General features: G+C 54.4%; 2 protein-coding genes across 8 annotated transcripts in view; one reads left to right on the top strand and one right to left on the bottom strand.

Annotated features, from left to right (window-relative positions):
- The first annotated feature begins 1,539 nt into the window (after positions 1 to 1,539).
- SLC48A1 (solute carrier family 48 member 1) lies at positions 1,540 to 12,546 on the top strand. 2 transcript variants are annotated; one of them, XR_012493999.2, is made up of 4 exons: positions 1,540 to 1,846; positions 7,227 to 7,394; positions 8,018 to 8,218; positions 12,116 to 12,546. XR_012493999.2 is itself a non-coding variant. In XM_019748372.3 (3 exons), exons 1-3 carry the CDS (start codon positions 1,711 to 1,713, stop codon positions 8,152 to 8,154), a joined length of 441 nt encoding a protein of 146 aa, XP_019603931.1. In that variant the 5' UTR covers positions 1,542 to 1,710; the 3' UTR covers positions 8,155 to 9,244. The 2 variants fall into 2 exon arrangements, 1 of the variants encoding a protein (XP_019603931.1); XM_019748372.3 differs by lacking the exon at positions 12,116 to 12,546 and having other exon boundaries at positions 1,542 to 1,846; positions 8,018 to 9,244.
- The window catches only part of HDAC7 (histone deacetylase 7), a 35,432-nt gene continuing 30,332 nt past the window's right edge, over positions 10,254 to 15,353 (bottom strand). For all 6 annotated transcript variants that reach the window (XM_074325782.2, XM_074325781.2, XM_074325784.2 and 3 more), the window contains 5 exons: positions 14,181 to 14,299; positions 13,376 to 13,509; positions 12,989 to 13,073; positions 11,660 to 11,798; positions 10,254 to 11,495 (listed from right to left, as the gene is read on the bottom strand). In XM_074325782.2, the coding sequence (XP_074181883.2) occupies positions 11,450 to 11,495; positions 11,660 to 11,798; positions 12,989 to 13,073; positions 13,376 to 13,509; positions 14,181 to 14,299 (523 nt within the window). In that variant the 3' untranslated portion in view covers positions 10,254 to 11,449. The remainder of the gene's footprint in view (positions 11,496 to 11,659; positions 11,799 to 12,988; positions 13,074 to 13,375; positions 13,510 to 14,180; positions 14,300 to 15,353) is intronic.

The raw sequence follows: 15,353 nt of genomic DNA on the forward strand, positions 1-15,353 counted from the left end.
AAAAGAGCCCATATAGTATATCAATAATGAATGCTTCCCTCTCTTTGAATCAAATACTATTATAACCATTGGTTAATCAATAAACTTGATGAAGTGTGTATCAAAGTGTTCATGAAAAAATACATTTCTATTTTTTATCATTTATTACCTTGTAGATATTTTCTAAATGTGGATATTTTAAATGCACAGTAATAAAAGCTATCTACATGCAATTCTGGAAGAGATTCAAAATCACATTCATTTTTTTTCAACAAATGTTTACTAAGGGGCTAATGTGCCAGACACTTGTCTAGGTATTGGTGTAAACGAAAGTAGTACAGCTCCTGCTCATGGAGTTTACATTCCAGAGGGTATGGTAGGCAGAATCATGGCTCCCCAAGATTTCCATGTCCTAATCACCAGCGTTTGTGAATATGTTTCTTTACATGGCAAAAGAGATTTTGCTGATGTGACTAAATTAAGGATCTTGAGATTAGGAAATTATTTTGGATTACCCAGGTTCTTAGTCACCAGGGTCATTGTAAGGGGAAAAAGGGAGGCAGCAGAGTCAGGGAGAGAAGAGATGTGACAGCAGAAGCAGAGGTCAGAGTAATGTGATTGTTAGCTTTGAAGATGAGGGAAGAGGATCATGAGCCAACGGATGTGGGTGGTTCTAGAAAGTGGAAAAGGCAAGGAAACTGAATTTCCCATTGAGCCTCCAGTAGGAAGCCAGCCCTGCTATCCCTTTCGTTTTAGCCCAGTGAGATCCATTTTCAGACTCCTGACCTACAAAACTAAGATCACAAGCTGTGTTGTTTTAAACTGTTAAATTCATGGTAATTTGTTACAGCAGCAAAAGGAAATGAGTACAAGAGATGCTGGCAACATATTCTGTGCAGGTATGTGATGGGCCTCCCCAACTAGATCCTAAGAGCTTGAGGGCTCTGCTTTGTGTCTGATTTTCCCCTCCTAGCTCCCAGCAGGAAGCTGGGCCTATGTAGTGGGAGCTCAATATACTCCTGCTATAGATTCCAGTCTCTCTAGACTTGTCTTATTCTGAGGGTGGAGGAGACGTTTGGTAGGGATCTGGGGTGGGGGGATGAGGCTTGTGGAAATGAAAGGAAAAGGGAGCCATCAATGAGGGTCAGGTATTTGAGGTTAGAAGGTGCTGATGGCAGGGATTCTCAAACTTCAGTGTGAAGCATCTTCTGAGATGTGTATAAAGAAAGTCTGGGAAAGGAACCTGGCTGATAGGGCACAAGGTGGAAGGAATCATATTCACTGTGTACTTTCCTATTCCTTCATTTTTATATTTTTAACGAGAAATTTCAATCTAAAATTTTAAACGAGAATGTGCTTCCTATTCAGAGATTAAATTGTAAAAGCAGTCACCACAGATGGCTTGTATCAACATGTATTGTCGGCCCCGCCAACGCCCAAATATCCTGATATAGTAGGTCTGAGGATGAGCCTGGGACTTGCGTTTTAACAGGTATCCCCCTGACGATCAGAGGGCCCAAGGACCTCACGGTGCCAAACTGCAGACGCGCGGTCTGCGGCACTGGGAGCCAGCGGCCTCCGGCCGGGGAGGGCGCTGTGCCGGCGGCGCGGGGGGCGGGCCGGGGCGGAGCGCCGCGCGGCCAGCAGCTCCCGGCTTCGGCGCCAGCTCCCGCTTCGGACCCTGCACCTGTGACTCTCGGCGGCGCTCCTCCGGCCCGGCGTTCGCAGCCCATGGCTCCGTCTCGCATGCAGCTCGGCGTCCGCGCCGCCTACTCCGGCCTCAGCTCTGTGGCCGGCTTCTCCATCTTCCTCGTCTGGACAGTGGTCTACAGCCAGCCGGGAACTGCGGCTATGGGGGGGCTCGCAGGTACCCTGAGGCTCCCGGGGCGCTGGGGCGCGGCTGCGGACATGCGGGCGTGGGGAGGCGCTGTCAGCTGCTCGGGAGGCTCCTCGAGGGCGGCGCTTCCCCGGGGAGCGGGTGGGGTGTTTACCCAAAAACATCCATTGGCAGCGCAGGCCCCGCGCGGCCTGGGCATTCCTCGGGTGCCGCCGGGACCTGATGCCAGCCGAGCCCTGGCGCGATCCCGGGTGCCGACGTCCGGCTGGGGCTGTTTGCTCAAGTCGGCTGCGCAGCCGCCGCTGCCCGGGTTAGCTCGAGGCCCCTCTGCCCTCCTGCCAATAACAGCGTCCTCCCTGTGCGCCCGCTTCGCTTGCCACCTTCACACGCTATTACACATCTAGGTGTGAAGACCCCCAAACACACACACCTGTTCTGGGGGATGGGTGAGGGCAGAGAAGGCGTAAGTGGAAAGGTTGGCTGGGGATTCCTGGGGAAGCCCACCTGCCTCCTTCCAGTGTGGACTCCACCACATCAGAGTCCTTCGTGGAGACCTGGAGGGCCGCCTAGGGATCTGATGGAAACTGGACATTTTCTCTCCGCTATGTTGGTGTCTCTTTGCCACCTGGAGGGCCGCCTAGGGATCTGATGGAAACTGGACATTTTCTCTCTGCTATGTTGGTGTCTCTTTGCCACCACTGTGCTGTGGCTCCTCCACCAAGGTCTGCTAAATCCCACTGGCCGCCTTTTCTGTGCCTCAAGGAGGGAAGGGGAGGCGAGTACTAGAGTGAGAACGTGAGTGCCCTGGTGGAGGCCCTGTACTCACCAGCGCTCTGTACTAGCTGTGCACCCTTTGGGCATGCCATTAACCTCTCTGTGTTGTAGAATTGATGTGAAGATGGAACAATTATTTTTACTTGCTAACTTTTTTTTTAATGCTTTGTATGTGCCAGGCACTCACTGTGTTAAGCAATCTGCTTCCATCATCTCGTTTAATCTTTACATTACTTCTATGAAATAGGCATTATTATTGGGCCCATGTTACAGATAAGCCTTAAACTGAGGCTTAGAGTAAATAGTTTGCCCGGGGTTACACAGCTACATGAAATAATGTGCGTGGGAAAAGAATTTTGGGGAAAAAAATACATCTAAGAATAATGATTTTACATATGATGATCTTATTCTATTTCTAAAATCCTCTGCCCAAAGAATCCTAAATGGACTAATGAAAAATAACTAGAGTTACTCATTGCTCCCAAGCTTACTGAGTACCATTCCTGGATAGAGAAGGAATGAGAGGTCGGGGTACTGCCTTATAACAGGGGCATACATAGCCACAGCCTAAGCAATGCCAAGCAGAGCACAGGGGGTCACCAAGGAAGGGCAGTGGGCACCCTAGCGGGGCTGCTCTCATGTATGTCTCCCTGGATGCCCCACCACCTGTGGGTTCCTGTCCTTCCTGAGGGCAGCCAGGCCACCTTTGCTCAGTTATCTACAGACCCTTGACTCCTTCCCCAGCAATCTACCATTTCTCCTGGTCTCTTCTCCTTGCAGTTTTTTCCTGTTTCTTGTCAGCCCTGCTGCTTTCCCCTCAGGAAGGTGGTATCTTCAGGCCATGCCCTCTGGTTGTACTGATAAGACCTGAGATGAAGGGCTGGTAGGGCGTGAGGAGGGAGGGCCAGCCCTGGGATCAGAGCTGGGTGTATTAGAGTCTGGCCTGGTGGAGTGAGCCCTAGTTAGCTGTATGTGACCTTGGGCCCATCAGTGTCTCCTGGGCCTCAGCTCCCTCATCTGTAAGGAGTGGGAAGAAAGGCCACTGAGGGATATGATCTCTGAGACCCCCTCTTCAGGTCTGAAATATTGTAGTTTTGTGTCCTCTCTCGTTCATCTCACAGCTGCCTGTTGGAGAGACGTGGAATAGGCCCTCTGGCTTATACTCCAGGGAGTCCTGGGGTTTCCCTCTGACCCAACTCTGCCCTCTCCCTCCCTGCAAGCTTCCCTCTGAGGCAGGCCAGCTGTGGAGTTGCCTGCAGGGAGAGGCACTAGGACAGTCTGGCCTTTGACAACCAGGAGGTGGCCATGGACAAGCCAAAGCTGCCTGGTGGTGGTGGTGGTGGTGGTGGTGGTGGTGGTGGTGGTGGTGGTAGTGGTAGGCAGGGGAGGGCTTGTCAGGCCATGGCTGCACACGGGCCCTCTCCACCCTCAGTGGGTTCTGGGAGAGTCCATAGCCAGTCAGCCTTCTTCCTCTTTTGGGGGTGAAGCATCAGCGAATTTACTGACTCGTGAGCACCCCACTTCTGACTTGGCATTTTTCAGCCTAAAAACTGCCAAGTCACCCAAGGGTAGCCCCAGCGTGCTTCTTCTGCCTGTGTACCAAGCAAGGGCCAGTGGGGGTGCTGGTTTCTGGGACAGGGTCAGCTTGGAGCCCCTGGGTCCAGCGGGAAAAGCATTCATGGGTGGAGACCCACTCTCTCCCCTCCTGGTGTTATCTGGGAAGAAGAGGCTTGGAGGAAAGGCAATTGCAGAAGAAATAGTGCTGCCGTGGGACCCCTGGGGAAACACAGACTGCTGCTCTACGTCCAACAGACAAGGAAAGAGAAAAATAGGAAAGTTGCCCCAGGAATCTAAACAGCTGTGTTCTTCCCATGGGAGCTGTGAGCCAGAGGAGCCCTGGGACCCGGGCCCTGCTTTCCCCCAGGACAGGGGTACAAGAACATAGCAGGGCCCAGGCCCGTGTTCCACTTGTCTTCACTCCCCTTTGCGCTCCGCTGGGTTCCTCTTGTCTCCTCACCTTCAACCCAGACACTTGGGGATACCTTCATGACTAGCCGTGTGCCTTCCTTGCCCTTGGCCTGTCACCTGTGAGCCCCCAGTGGAGCAGGGGCCCTGCTCCTTGAGGGTGAGGTGAGGAGTGGTGTCTGCCATGGACATGCAGCCTGGTGGGCCTGGAGACCTGTCCATTCTGTCCTCAATTCTGCAGATCAGGCTTCTTGGAGCCCAGTGTCCTAAGGAAGGGGACATGGCTGAGGGATAATTGCCTCCTGCCTGAGGTGTGGAATGGGGATGAGTGGGGGCTCCTGCTCCTTCACTGACCACCTTGAGTGGAGTTGGTGGGGTAGATCCTTCTTCCATGGAAAGTGGTAGGAACCAGGGTGGGTGAGAATGGGCCTGTTTCCAGACTTGGCTTGTGTTTATCTAGAGGTGAGGTCTGTGTGCAAGGGGCAGTGAGAGGTGGGGATGGTTGTGCCTGCTTGTTAACAAAGAACTGGGACCTAGAACACCCAAGATGGCCATCTTCCTTTTCCTCCTGCTCGGGTCCTTTTGGTACATGGGGATATCTGGAGGTCGGTGTTTTGGGGGCACTGCTGGAGCATGGCCAATGGACTAAGAGATGGTATTTCCACAGGCCCCTATTTCACCATTTCCTAACCCAGAAACTGCTGAGTCACAGAGGAATTGCTTGACCTCCTTATTTTTCTCCTGAGCTGGCTTCCAGAATCTTTGAGTGGTAAAGGATCTAGAACTCATCTACTCCAGCCCCTTCGTGGCATATTGAGGAGACAGAGGGCAAGTCGGGCTATCCCAGAAGGTGCCCATCTGACTGTTTCTCAAATGTGTTCAGAGACAATTAGACCCCTTCCTAGGGCCTTTTAAGAAATCAAACAGCTCCCCAAATGAACACTTAGGATGCACATGAGAAGATTGGAAAGAACTCTGGGAAGGGCGCTGGCACACAATCCAAAACATGTACAATGTAAGTTGAAGCTGTGGGATTGCTATTTGGTCCACCTCTGGCCTCCTCCCATTTCCTGCCGAGGCCGGGATGGAGAAGTGCTTGTACTGGCTCACCCTGATCTCAGGGGTGGAGGGACCTTTCCCGGTCTCCGACCCCTGAGGAAGATTGGGGGTGGACAGGGGCAGAGCAGGGAGAGTGTGGGTGAACTGGGGGCAGGGGAAGCTGCGGGGGTAGGTGGGGCTGTGCCCTCACTAGGGTAGAACCCTGAAGTTGCCAAGTTCCTAGGATGGCGGGATGTTGGGGCTCACCCATTTTTAGATGTAAAACAACCAAGGCTCTGAGAGGTCACGAGTGGCACAGCAGTGCCAGGCCTGAGGCTTCCTGGCTTGCAGTCTCATGGTTTCTGTCCCTTGTCAGGCCGCCTGAATTGTGACAGCTTCTGAGCTGGTAACCGGAGCATAGCTCTGTGATGTTGCTCCCCTCTGCCTTTTGTTTTCCCTAACTTTAAAAAAAAAAAAATGATGAAACATTTTGGGCATGTGAAAAATGATAGATGATTTAACAAACTCCCTTACACTTACCATACTAAGAAATGAAATATCATAGATTCAGTCAAAGCACTCTGCCACCCCCACCTCCCTATCAACTTTCCTTTCTGCACTTTCTTGCCACAGATAACCACTTTCCCCAGCCACGTGTCCCACACGTGCACAGGTCTCCTGGGTCCCCAGCCTGTGTAGCCCACACGGCCAAGCCTGCAGCTGGCTCTGCCTCTTTCCTCAATCCTCCCTTGCAGGAACCCTGTGGCCCTGCTCCAGACCCTTGCCAATGGAATTGATATTTGTTCTACTCTTTGGGCTGCAAGGCAGGCACAGCCTGGCACAGAGGGTACTTATTGTATTTGCTGAATGGCAGCTGGCATTGTAGGGCAAGTGCCCAGCCAGGCCCAGAAGGCGGGCTCAGGAAAGGTTGCAAATTGGAGGGAGTGACATGGAATCTGACCATGGGTAAGAAGAAAGTCTAGAAACTTTGACGCGGTGGCCCTTGCAGGCCAGGTGGAGGAGCGTCAGGGTGGGAGGCCTGTTTCCCACGTGGGTGGCCCTCAGAGGAGGTAGTGGGAAGTCCCTGGAAAGCAGGCTGGACTGCAGCAGTCCTCAAACTTTTGTTTCAGGATCCTTTACACTCTCGAAAAGTCATGAAACCCCAAGGAAATTTTGTGGGTTATATCTGTCAATATGTACCATATTAGAAGTTAAAACTGAGCGTATTTTAAAATAATATTAAAAATAAGATTACATTAACATAAGTAACAATTTTTGTGTGTGTGAGAAAGAGTCATGTTTTTCAAAACAAAAAAATTAGGGAGAAGAATGACGGGGCTTTATATTTTTGCCAATCTCTTTTATGAAGGTGTTGCTAATAGAAGGCAGCGAGATTCTCTTACCTGCTTTTGCATTCAGGTCCTGGTGATATCAGGCCCTGCAGCCTCCGGAAAACTCCACTCATGAGGGAATGAGAATAAACAGGCCAACATTATCTTAATATTATTATGCAAGTAGGTCTGGCCAATCGGACCTCAAAGGCCCTGGGGATCCCTGGGTTCAGTGGCTGGAGGCTGGGTGAGGAGGAGAGGGGAACTGCAGCGTCAGTCCGGCTGACCCGTCTGTCCCGCAGGTGTGCTGGCTCTGTGGGTCCTGGTGACACACGTGATGTATATGCAAGATTACTGGAGGACCTGGCTCAAGGGGCTGCGTGGCTTCTTCTTCGTGGGCGTTCTCTTCTCAGCTGTCTCCATCGCCACCTTCTGCACCTTCCTCGTGCTAGCCATCACCAGACACCAGAGTGAGGGCCGGTGTGGGAGGGGAGAGAGGGTGCTGGGAGGGGAGGGCCGGTGTGGGAGGGGTGGATCGGGTTCAGGAGTAGACCTGGTATCCTGGACCTGGTTCCAGTTTACATCCAAGGGACTGGGCAGTTTACTTCCCATGCTTGGGTTTTCTCACTGTTAAAGGTGGGAGAATGAGTACCCACCCGTGGGGTTGGAAGGTTCAATGAAATGCAAGGGAGGTGTGGAGCACAGTGCACACTGCAAGTCCGCACCCAGTGTGGTTAATTGCCATACCATGTAGTGGGATCGGAGCGCCCCCTGGTGGCTGCAACCAGCAAGGAGCCAAAGGCCTTTGTCCCTGCCCCTAGGGAGTCTGATGCTAAAGTCCCTTGCAAGAGGTGTAGGGTAAAAGTCACAAGAGCGGAGTAGATAATACAAACCCGTGATTGGCCAGCTCTGACCTTCCCTCATCCCCACTGCCTCCTACCTGCAAACGCTGAAGTATCACACTCAATCTCTGTAGGATTGGCTCAGCCTCTGTCGGAGGTTGTGGGGAAGGGTGGCCCCAGGCTTGTGGCATATGGGCTGGGGAGGAGGGCAAAGCCTTCTAGAGTCACAATCGGGCTCCTCTCCCCTGCAGGCCTCACAGACCCCAACAGCTACTACCTGTCCTGCGTCTGGAGCTTCATTGCCTTCAAATGGGCCTTCCTGCTCAGCCTCTATGCCCACCGCTACCGGGCTGATTTTGCTGACATCAGCATCCTCAGCGACTTCTGACCCAGGGAGTGAGGTCTCTGCGCCTGGGGTCCTCAGGGCCTGGACTCAGCTTCTGAGACATCAGGTGGGCCTGCCCCACCCCCAGGGACCCCAGAACTGTGGCAGAAAATACACAGCAGGAGGACCTTGTCTCCTGGGAAGCTGTCCCCTCCCCTTTGGGGAGACCTAGGTGCTGTGGAAAGGGGTCCTGCCGTGTTGCTCCTCATTGGTCTGGCCGGAGAGCAGCTTTTTTAATGGATCTATTTTCTTAGCACTCAGTGAGGAATCTTTGTAAGCAGGGCCAGGGTAACAGTGAAGGGGCAGTGAGGTCTTGACCTGTGCCTGGGGCAGGGGGCAGGTGGTTTGGTACCTACCACCCCAGCAACGCTCCCTCAGGCCCAGGTGGGAACCTAGCGAGGTCAGGTCAAGTAAGGGGTCTCTAGTCGAGACCTCTCAACCCCAACCCCAGCACCCCATCCTCTTGTTCCTCCAAAGGGACTGGGGACTTGAGCAGAGTTCGGTGTCCCTTTTCCACCCACAGCTGGTCTCCCATGACTGTACAAGAGCCCGTTATCTTCTTCACCATTTGAAATCCTCCCTCTTACTTGTACCACACACCCCAGAGTAGGACTCAACAAATGAGGCCAGACTAAGGGTCTTGCGGGAAGGTACTCCTGGCCCCAGAAGGGCCTTTGGGTGGGGGCGGCATGGTGTAGGCTGGAAGGACCCCTCAGACCTTGCCCACACACCTCCAGCCCTGCATTTCCACTCCACCTCCTCACTCCTGCCCGTCACAGCCAGATCACCCAGAACAACCCCGGGCCATGAGATGCCCCACCCCCACCTCTCCTGCCCCTTCTCACTGCCCTTCACCTAAAGCTCGTCTTTTTTAATCTCCCTTCTGAAAGACAAGATCTGCTCTCCACACACACACTGGCCCAAGGGCTCACCTGACTCGGGAGGGAAGGGGCTACTGGTACAAGTATCTTTTTGTTAGGTTGCCATTTTGCACAGTCTACCCTTTGCCCACCTGTGTCCAGCCCCTCAGCTCTTCGCCTTATCTGTGTCACTGTCACTTTAGCAGAAATACAGCGGCCATTTGTATCAGAAAGCCTCTGGTTGTTTCTTGGGGAGTGACGGTGGGAGCAGTGGGTGAGAAGGCGGGTGGTGCTGGGTCTCCAGTTGTCTCATTAAGCCATTTCTTTAGCTCACACTGTGCCCTGGCGGGCAGGGGAGGGGGTTGGAATCTCAGGGGCTGAAGAACTTCTCCCTCCCGTCCCCTTGGCATGGGGGAACCCACTAGCTTGGCTCTCCTCCTCCGGCTTTCAGCACACCTGTGGCCAGGGCAAGGGTGCCCATGGACACAGCCTCAGCCACCCCAATGGCATTTAGTATCTGTCGCCCAAAAGGCCAGGACAAATGGGAAGGGGACAGACCCGCTTCCCTTCATTCGCTCAGGCTGTGAAGGCTTGGGCCAGGTCTGAGTTAACGAGCCTGTTACTCCTGCTGGCTGGAGAAGCCTGGCCCACTCAGAACCATAAAGACAGGCGTTGGCAGCCCTGGCACTGTCCTCCTGCTTGTACTGGGTGAGCTTGTCTGGGCCTGTTACCTCACCCATTCTGTTCTCTCTCCTACGCTCAGTATATGCTTAAGAAGTCATGGTGCATTAGAGCAGGAACCATAAATAGTGTCTATTTCTGGAGCCTTTCACTGATAAACAGAGGCTCCGGGAGGCGATCTGACTTACCTGAGCTCCCAGCTAGGACTGAAACTCAGGTAGGTCTTTACGACCCTTTGGGGATGCCTTAGTGAGCCAGGTCTGAGTGTCTATATATCCCTCCCCCCTCCCGCCTGCCACAATGGGCCCTCTGTCTATGGACTAAGCCCAAAGCTGCCGCCTCTTTATTACCCGAGGTGGAGCAGGTGGGGGTAGCTAGGGTGTGTTCAGAATGGATTCTTCCTACAGAGCAGCTGCCCAAGAAGGGCAAGGAGCTGAGGGGGACTGCCCCTTAGCCCTGCCCAGTCCCTTCTCCATATCTAACCAGACGCATATGCATACTGTGCTGTGCAGCCGTGTGTCCGCAGCACACCCCTCAGCCCCAGGCCCTTTCACAGGTACCTTTTAAAGCAAATAAAACATTTATTGTTCGGATTTTTTTCCATTTTTTTTCTTTTTTACAAAAACATGCATACATACACAGGGTATGGTGGTTTTAGGGAAGACACACATGCATGCACGTGTGTATGCACGTGCTTTCTCTCTCTCCCTCTCTCTCCCTCTGCCTCTCTCTCTCTTTCTCTTTCTCTCTCTCGCTCTCTCTCTCTCTTTCTCACACACACACACACACACACACTCAAATATTTTCCTTCTTGACCCCAGGCCTGGACCCCAGAAATCTTGACTTAGCCAGCAGCCCCCTTTCCCCCATGTCTTGCACCCACACTCCCACCCCCTTTCCCGTCAGTCAAGCTAGTCCTATGTGGGGCAGGAGTCAGAGCTGGGGTGGGAAAGGTCCCAGAAAGAGAAGGCTCCTGGAGGGGGGCAGTGACTGAGGGATCCCTGGGGGTCACCCTGTGCTTCTGAGGGGAGAGGATGGTTTGGCACCATGGGATCAGGAAGCACAGAACTCCGAGAGCACCTGTCTGCTCCTCCAGGGCACTGAGATGGGCAACGGAGGGTGGCCTCTGGCAGGAGCAGGGACCAGACGGGAGGCCTGCTGATGACTGCTCTTGAGAAAGCTGTGTTTCACTGCCCAGTGGGGGGAGGGGGTAGCTTCCAGAGTCATCTGAGGAAGCAGGCAAGAGGAGGGACTCCCTGCACTCAGGGTTATAGGACGCCTTGGCTCCTCTTACCCATCCCCGTTACCCCCACTCCAGCCCTCAGAGCATAGGAAGGGCCACCCTGGCTAAAGCCAAGTTCACATTTCTGTGTGGAGCCTGGGGCTGAGTGCAAAGTCCAGGGTCTACAGAGCCAAGAATAGTGGTTATGGGTGGGCCCAACCGGCCAGTACTCCTCCGTGCAGTCCTGAGGAATGGGGGCCCCGCAGGGGCCTGGACCCCACAGGGGCAGACTAAGGAGAGCCCTACTGGGGTCTGGCCGGCTACCCAGCCGGTCCCCTTAGGGTTCTCTTTGGTCCCTAGCCTCGACCCAGGGGCCTTCTCAGGCTCCTTGGGTTGACTGTCAAGGGGCTGTTCTCTGGCCCCAAGTACCTGCCCAGAGGATTTCTGAAGACCCTGGGAACAGGTACTGTTGCCAGAGGTGTGAAGAGAACCAGGTCCAAAGGGCAGCGTGGGCAGGCAGACCCCTTCCAGAGCCTTAGAGATTCATAGGTTCTTCCTCTTCCACCAGCTTCTCAGAGGGCCTGGGGGAGGACAAGCATGGGGTTTCTTGTGGGGCCAGGGGCTGCATGAAGGGCCTCAGCCCAGCTTCCCTGGCACAGCTGGGATAGCTGTGCCAGGATCTGGGATCCTCAAGTTGGGAGGGCCCGAGGGGTGAACAGGCTGCTAGTCAGGGGTCTGGCATTACCTCTCCTCAGCCAGGATGCCCACGGAGAGGGATGCCAGTGCAGTCACTGCCTCCACTTCTTCTGTGTCAGCCCCTGGCATCCTGGGTACCCAGGACTCTGGAGAGGAGGCCAGGCGCTGCATGCAGCCCCAGTATTTACCTGAGACAAGAAGCCGAGTCAGAAAGCATTGAGGAAAACAAGCCCCTCCCCTGCCATGCCACACATCCTAGACTGATATTGAGATGGCACATCTTAGACCAAGGGTCCCAGAGTATCAGGTGTGTCCTTGCCTGTGTGGGGTCGGTTCTCTCACCTGCTTCTACCTTCAACACAATGCCTTCCCCTTCTTGGCCCCCGCAACCATGACAGAGTTTGCAGAGCAGATTCAGCATAGCTATGAGGTGGCCTAGTAGATGCCCAAGCCATTCCTCCCACCCCTTCAGCTGAAAGGCCACCTCTGACCCATTTTTCCACAGACGGGGTGTGCATCAGAGTGACCGCACAGATCCCAAGCCCTGGCCGCCTGGAGCACAGGTTGCCACTCACATCAGCCCCCAGCAATGCTCAGCCCAGCACACAGGACAGAAGCAGGTGGGAGGCGGAAGGACACAGCACCAGGAGAGCCGACCATCACCATGGCCGCTCTGTATGGCTATCGGCAAGCCAGTCACCTGCCCTGGGCGCCCGCTGCCCCCCACCCCCAGACCATGGACACGACCCCCGTGTACTGCTGTGAGAAGTCCAAGGAACACACCCGGCGTGCAGGCTCCGTACAAAGTACCAGCAGCGTCTTCACATTACATATGCTTCCTCACTGAGCCCCAGATGTGAGGAAATCTCTCTTATTCATTTCTGTATCCCTAGCATAGATCATGGGTCTTTACGTAAAATGCTCCATAGGTGCTGAGTTGATGTTGAACACTTTAAGTGCTTTCCAAATGTGGGATTATTCTAAGACACAGCCCCCAAAGCAAGCGGAGCTCGAGACCCCCTGCAGCCAGGACTGAGGGTCTATGTTGGAAGCAGCACTTTTGGCAAACGTGGCCTAAGTCTTGTTGGCCTGGCCTGGCCTAGGGCTGTTGCTGGAGATGGGAGGCCCATCCTGCCTTGAGGAGGCCACTGTCTGGTAGTCCCTGCTGGGTCCATTTGGAGGGCTCCAAGGGTATCCACCCTGGGAGGGCTATGCCAGCATTCTGGCTAGGGTACCTTATAGGAAGCCTAGTCCTGCCCGGCCTGAGGGTCCCTGGCCTGGCTGGTGGCAGAAGCCCTGGGGACCTGGTCACTGGGAACAGAGACCCCTCAGGTTCTCCCACGTCTGGGGTCAGCGGGTGTCCTCTCTCCACACTCACTGTGCACCCGGATCACTGCTTCCAGAGAGCGGACGGCGTTGACGTTGGGTTTCTGCTTCCAGCCTTCTTCTGAAAGGGGGTCGACCTACAGACGAAAAGAGTACATCACCCGCCAGTCTCTGATACCCCCAGCCCAGCTCTCTCCCACCCCAAGGACCCCGCTTTCTGGGCACAAACAGGCATGTGCTCCTGGCTCTGCCTAGGGCAGGAGGTGCTGGCTCTAGACCTGACCCGGGGAAGAGGCATCCACTCCATCCTCCTCATGCCAGGCCTGGCCACCCCCCCCCCCCATCTGTGAGGCGCCCCATCTGCCTGCTGTTCGGGGCAGTCCTGGGAGAGCTGGGCTCCTTGCCCCAGAGAGGCACAGATGGGAGGCGGGCAGCTTACCTTGTTGCCCAGAAGAGCAGCCACACAGGCCTCAGAGGCGTCACAGATGGCTGTGAGGTCATGGCCACCCTCCAAGGCCAGCACCACTGCACCTCCCGCCAAACTCATCAGCTGCTGCGTCATGTACCCAAAACCTAGATGGTTGGGAGGGGAAGAATGGGTGGGGGTGGGGGTGGAGCAGTGGATCCTCTCTACCTATTATTTCCCTGCTTGCTTCTCCCCTTATATATAATGACGCAGATGCATAACTCTACTTTCCCAAGTGCCTTCATATGGAGTCCCATGTAAAACCTATTATTATGCCTCCCCCAAGGCTCAGAGAGGTTAAGGGACTTTCACAAGGGCCCACAGCTAGTAAGTGGCAAGGCTAGGACTTGAACCAGCAGCACCGACTCCAGCCAGTCTTTGTCCCTGTGCCACACCGTCTTCTTTGTGTCCTCCAGGCCTCGTGGCCCTCTGTTCTGAGAACACTATTCCTCCCCATCTTCCCTCAGGAGAAGCTGCCAGCGCAGCCTGGGAATGACACAACTGGGGTGAGGGCAGTCCTGTGGCTGAGCTTCCTGTCTATCGGACATAAGTCCCCAGGGTGTGACTTAGTGAATGGACTTGGTCATGGGACCGGGTCCTGGGCTGTGCCAGGCTGGGAAAGCCCAGGGAATTCTGAGGCCAGCTGCCATCTCCCAGTCCTCACACTCATGGTCCTGGGCTGGCCATTGCCACCTTGCCCTTGACCTGGGCAGTCGTCCCCTCCCAGCCTCTTCCTCATTCTCTGTGCCCCTCGCCCCCGGCGCTGGGCCCTCCTTACATCTGGCAGAAACATGGTAGCCACCCAGTGGGGCTGGGTGACCTTCGGCAGCATCAAACCCAGCTGACACCAGGACCAGGTCCGGAGAGAACTCTCGGGCGATGGGCATCACGACTATCCTGTGAGGGGGTGAGGAGAAGAGGGGCTCACCGTGCTGTGCAGTGCTGTGGGCACAGAGACCGAGGGCCTCTGCCTGGTGCCAGCCCTCTCCCACCAACTTTACTGTGGGGCCCCCTGCTCTTAGGACTCTGAAACACCCACTCTCCCAGCGGGATTAGCAAATCCCTCTGACTTCTGTGACCTTGGCTGGCCACCCATGTCCCTGGCACAGCCTGAGGACTCAGCCACCCAGTGCTCTTAACTGGTATAAGGCAGGAAGGAGCCAAGGATGGTCACCAGCGGGAATGAAAGAAGGATGAGTGTGTGTATGTGTCTGTAGAGTACAGTGGACAGGGCCACAGGGAAGGGGCAGATCGCTGAGCCTCAAGGACTGGAAATACCCTGTAGTTAGTTGCTACCCTCTTTAGACTGAGTTGACACACCTTGCCACTCGCCACCTAAGAGTTGACCAGGATGACTAGACTCTGAAGTCCTGGACCACCCAGATCCATTCTCCTCTTCGGCGCCTACCGCCCCTACGGCTGCCTCCCTCCATCCCTGACCCACCTCTGGGGTCCATTTTGGTGTCTTTCCAGGCCCCAGGCTCTGGGCACAGATACCAGGAACGCCAGTCCAGGGCTCCTACAGGTAGCTCTCATGGAGAATATCTCCAGAAACGTATTTGGAGACCTACTTCCAGGGTTCCTTTTCTCAAATGGAGTACAGGGACCACAGAGTAAAATATGTACGGGCTCCTGAATGGAGCCTAAAGCTGCTATTCTAGAGTGGCTTTTCTTAAGCACCTCCCCCAATATGGACACCATCTGCTTTCCTTCTTCCTCCACAACTTAAGTTTCTCATCTGCAAAAAGCCCACCTCCTCCAGGCAGGTTTCTTTGACTGAAGGTGGCAACTCTGCTCACTCTACCCTGTCCGTCTCTCAACATTCATTTCAACATTGGCTCATGATAATGTGTGACTTTATAAAGCATTCTTTGACTTTTTCATTCTGTTTCCTGTCTTCCTATCGGGAGTGGAGGCTACTAGAGGCCAGTGTAACAGTGCCTTTCCTTTT

This window comes from Rhinolophus sinicus, chromosome 1 (genome assembly GCF_057876585.1).
Source record: "Rhinolophus sinicus isolate RSI-liver-muscle chromosome 1, RSI-T2T, whole genome shotgun sequence".
In the NCBI taxonomy this organism is placed as follows: Eukaryota; Metazoa; Chordata; class Mammalia; order Chiroptera; family Rhinolophidae; genus Rhinolophus; species Rhinolophus sinicus.

Coding starts and splice junctions, on each gene's coding strand:
- SLC48A1 (XM_019748372.3), top strand. CDS start 1,711: ATGGCTCCGTCTCGCATGCAGCTCGGCGTCCGCGCCGCCTACTCCGGC. Junction 1,847..7,226: donor GGCTATGGGGGGGCTCGCAG/GTACCCTGAGGC, acceptor TCTGTCCCGCAG/GTGTGCTGGCTCTGTGGGTC. Junction 7,395..8,017: donor AGCCATCACCAGACACCAGA/GTGAGGGCCGGT, acceptor TCTCCCCTGCAG/GCCTCACAGACCCCAACAGC.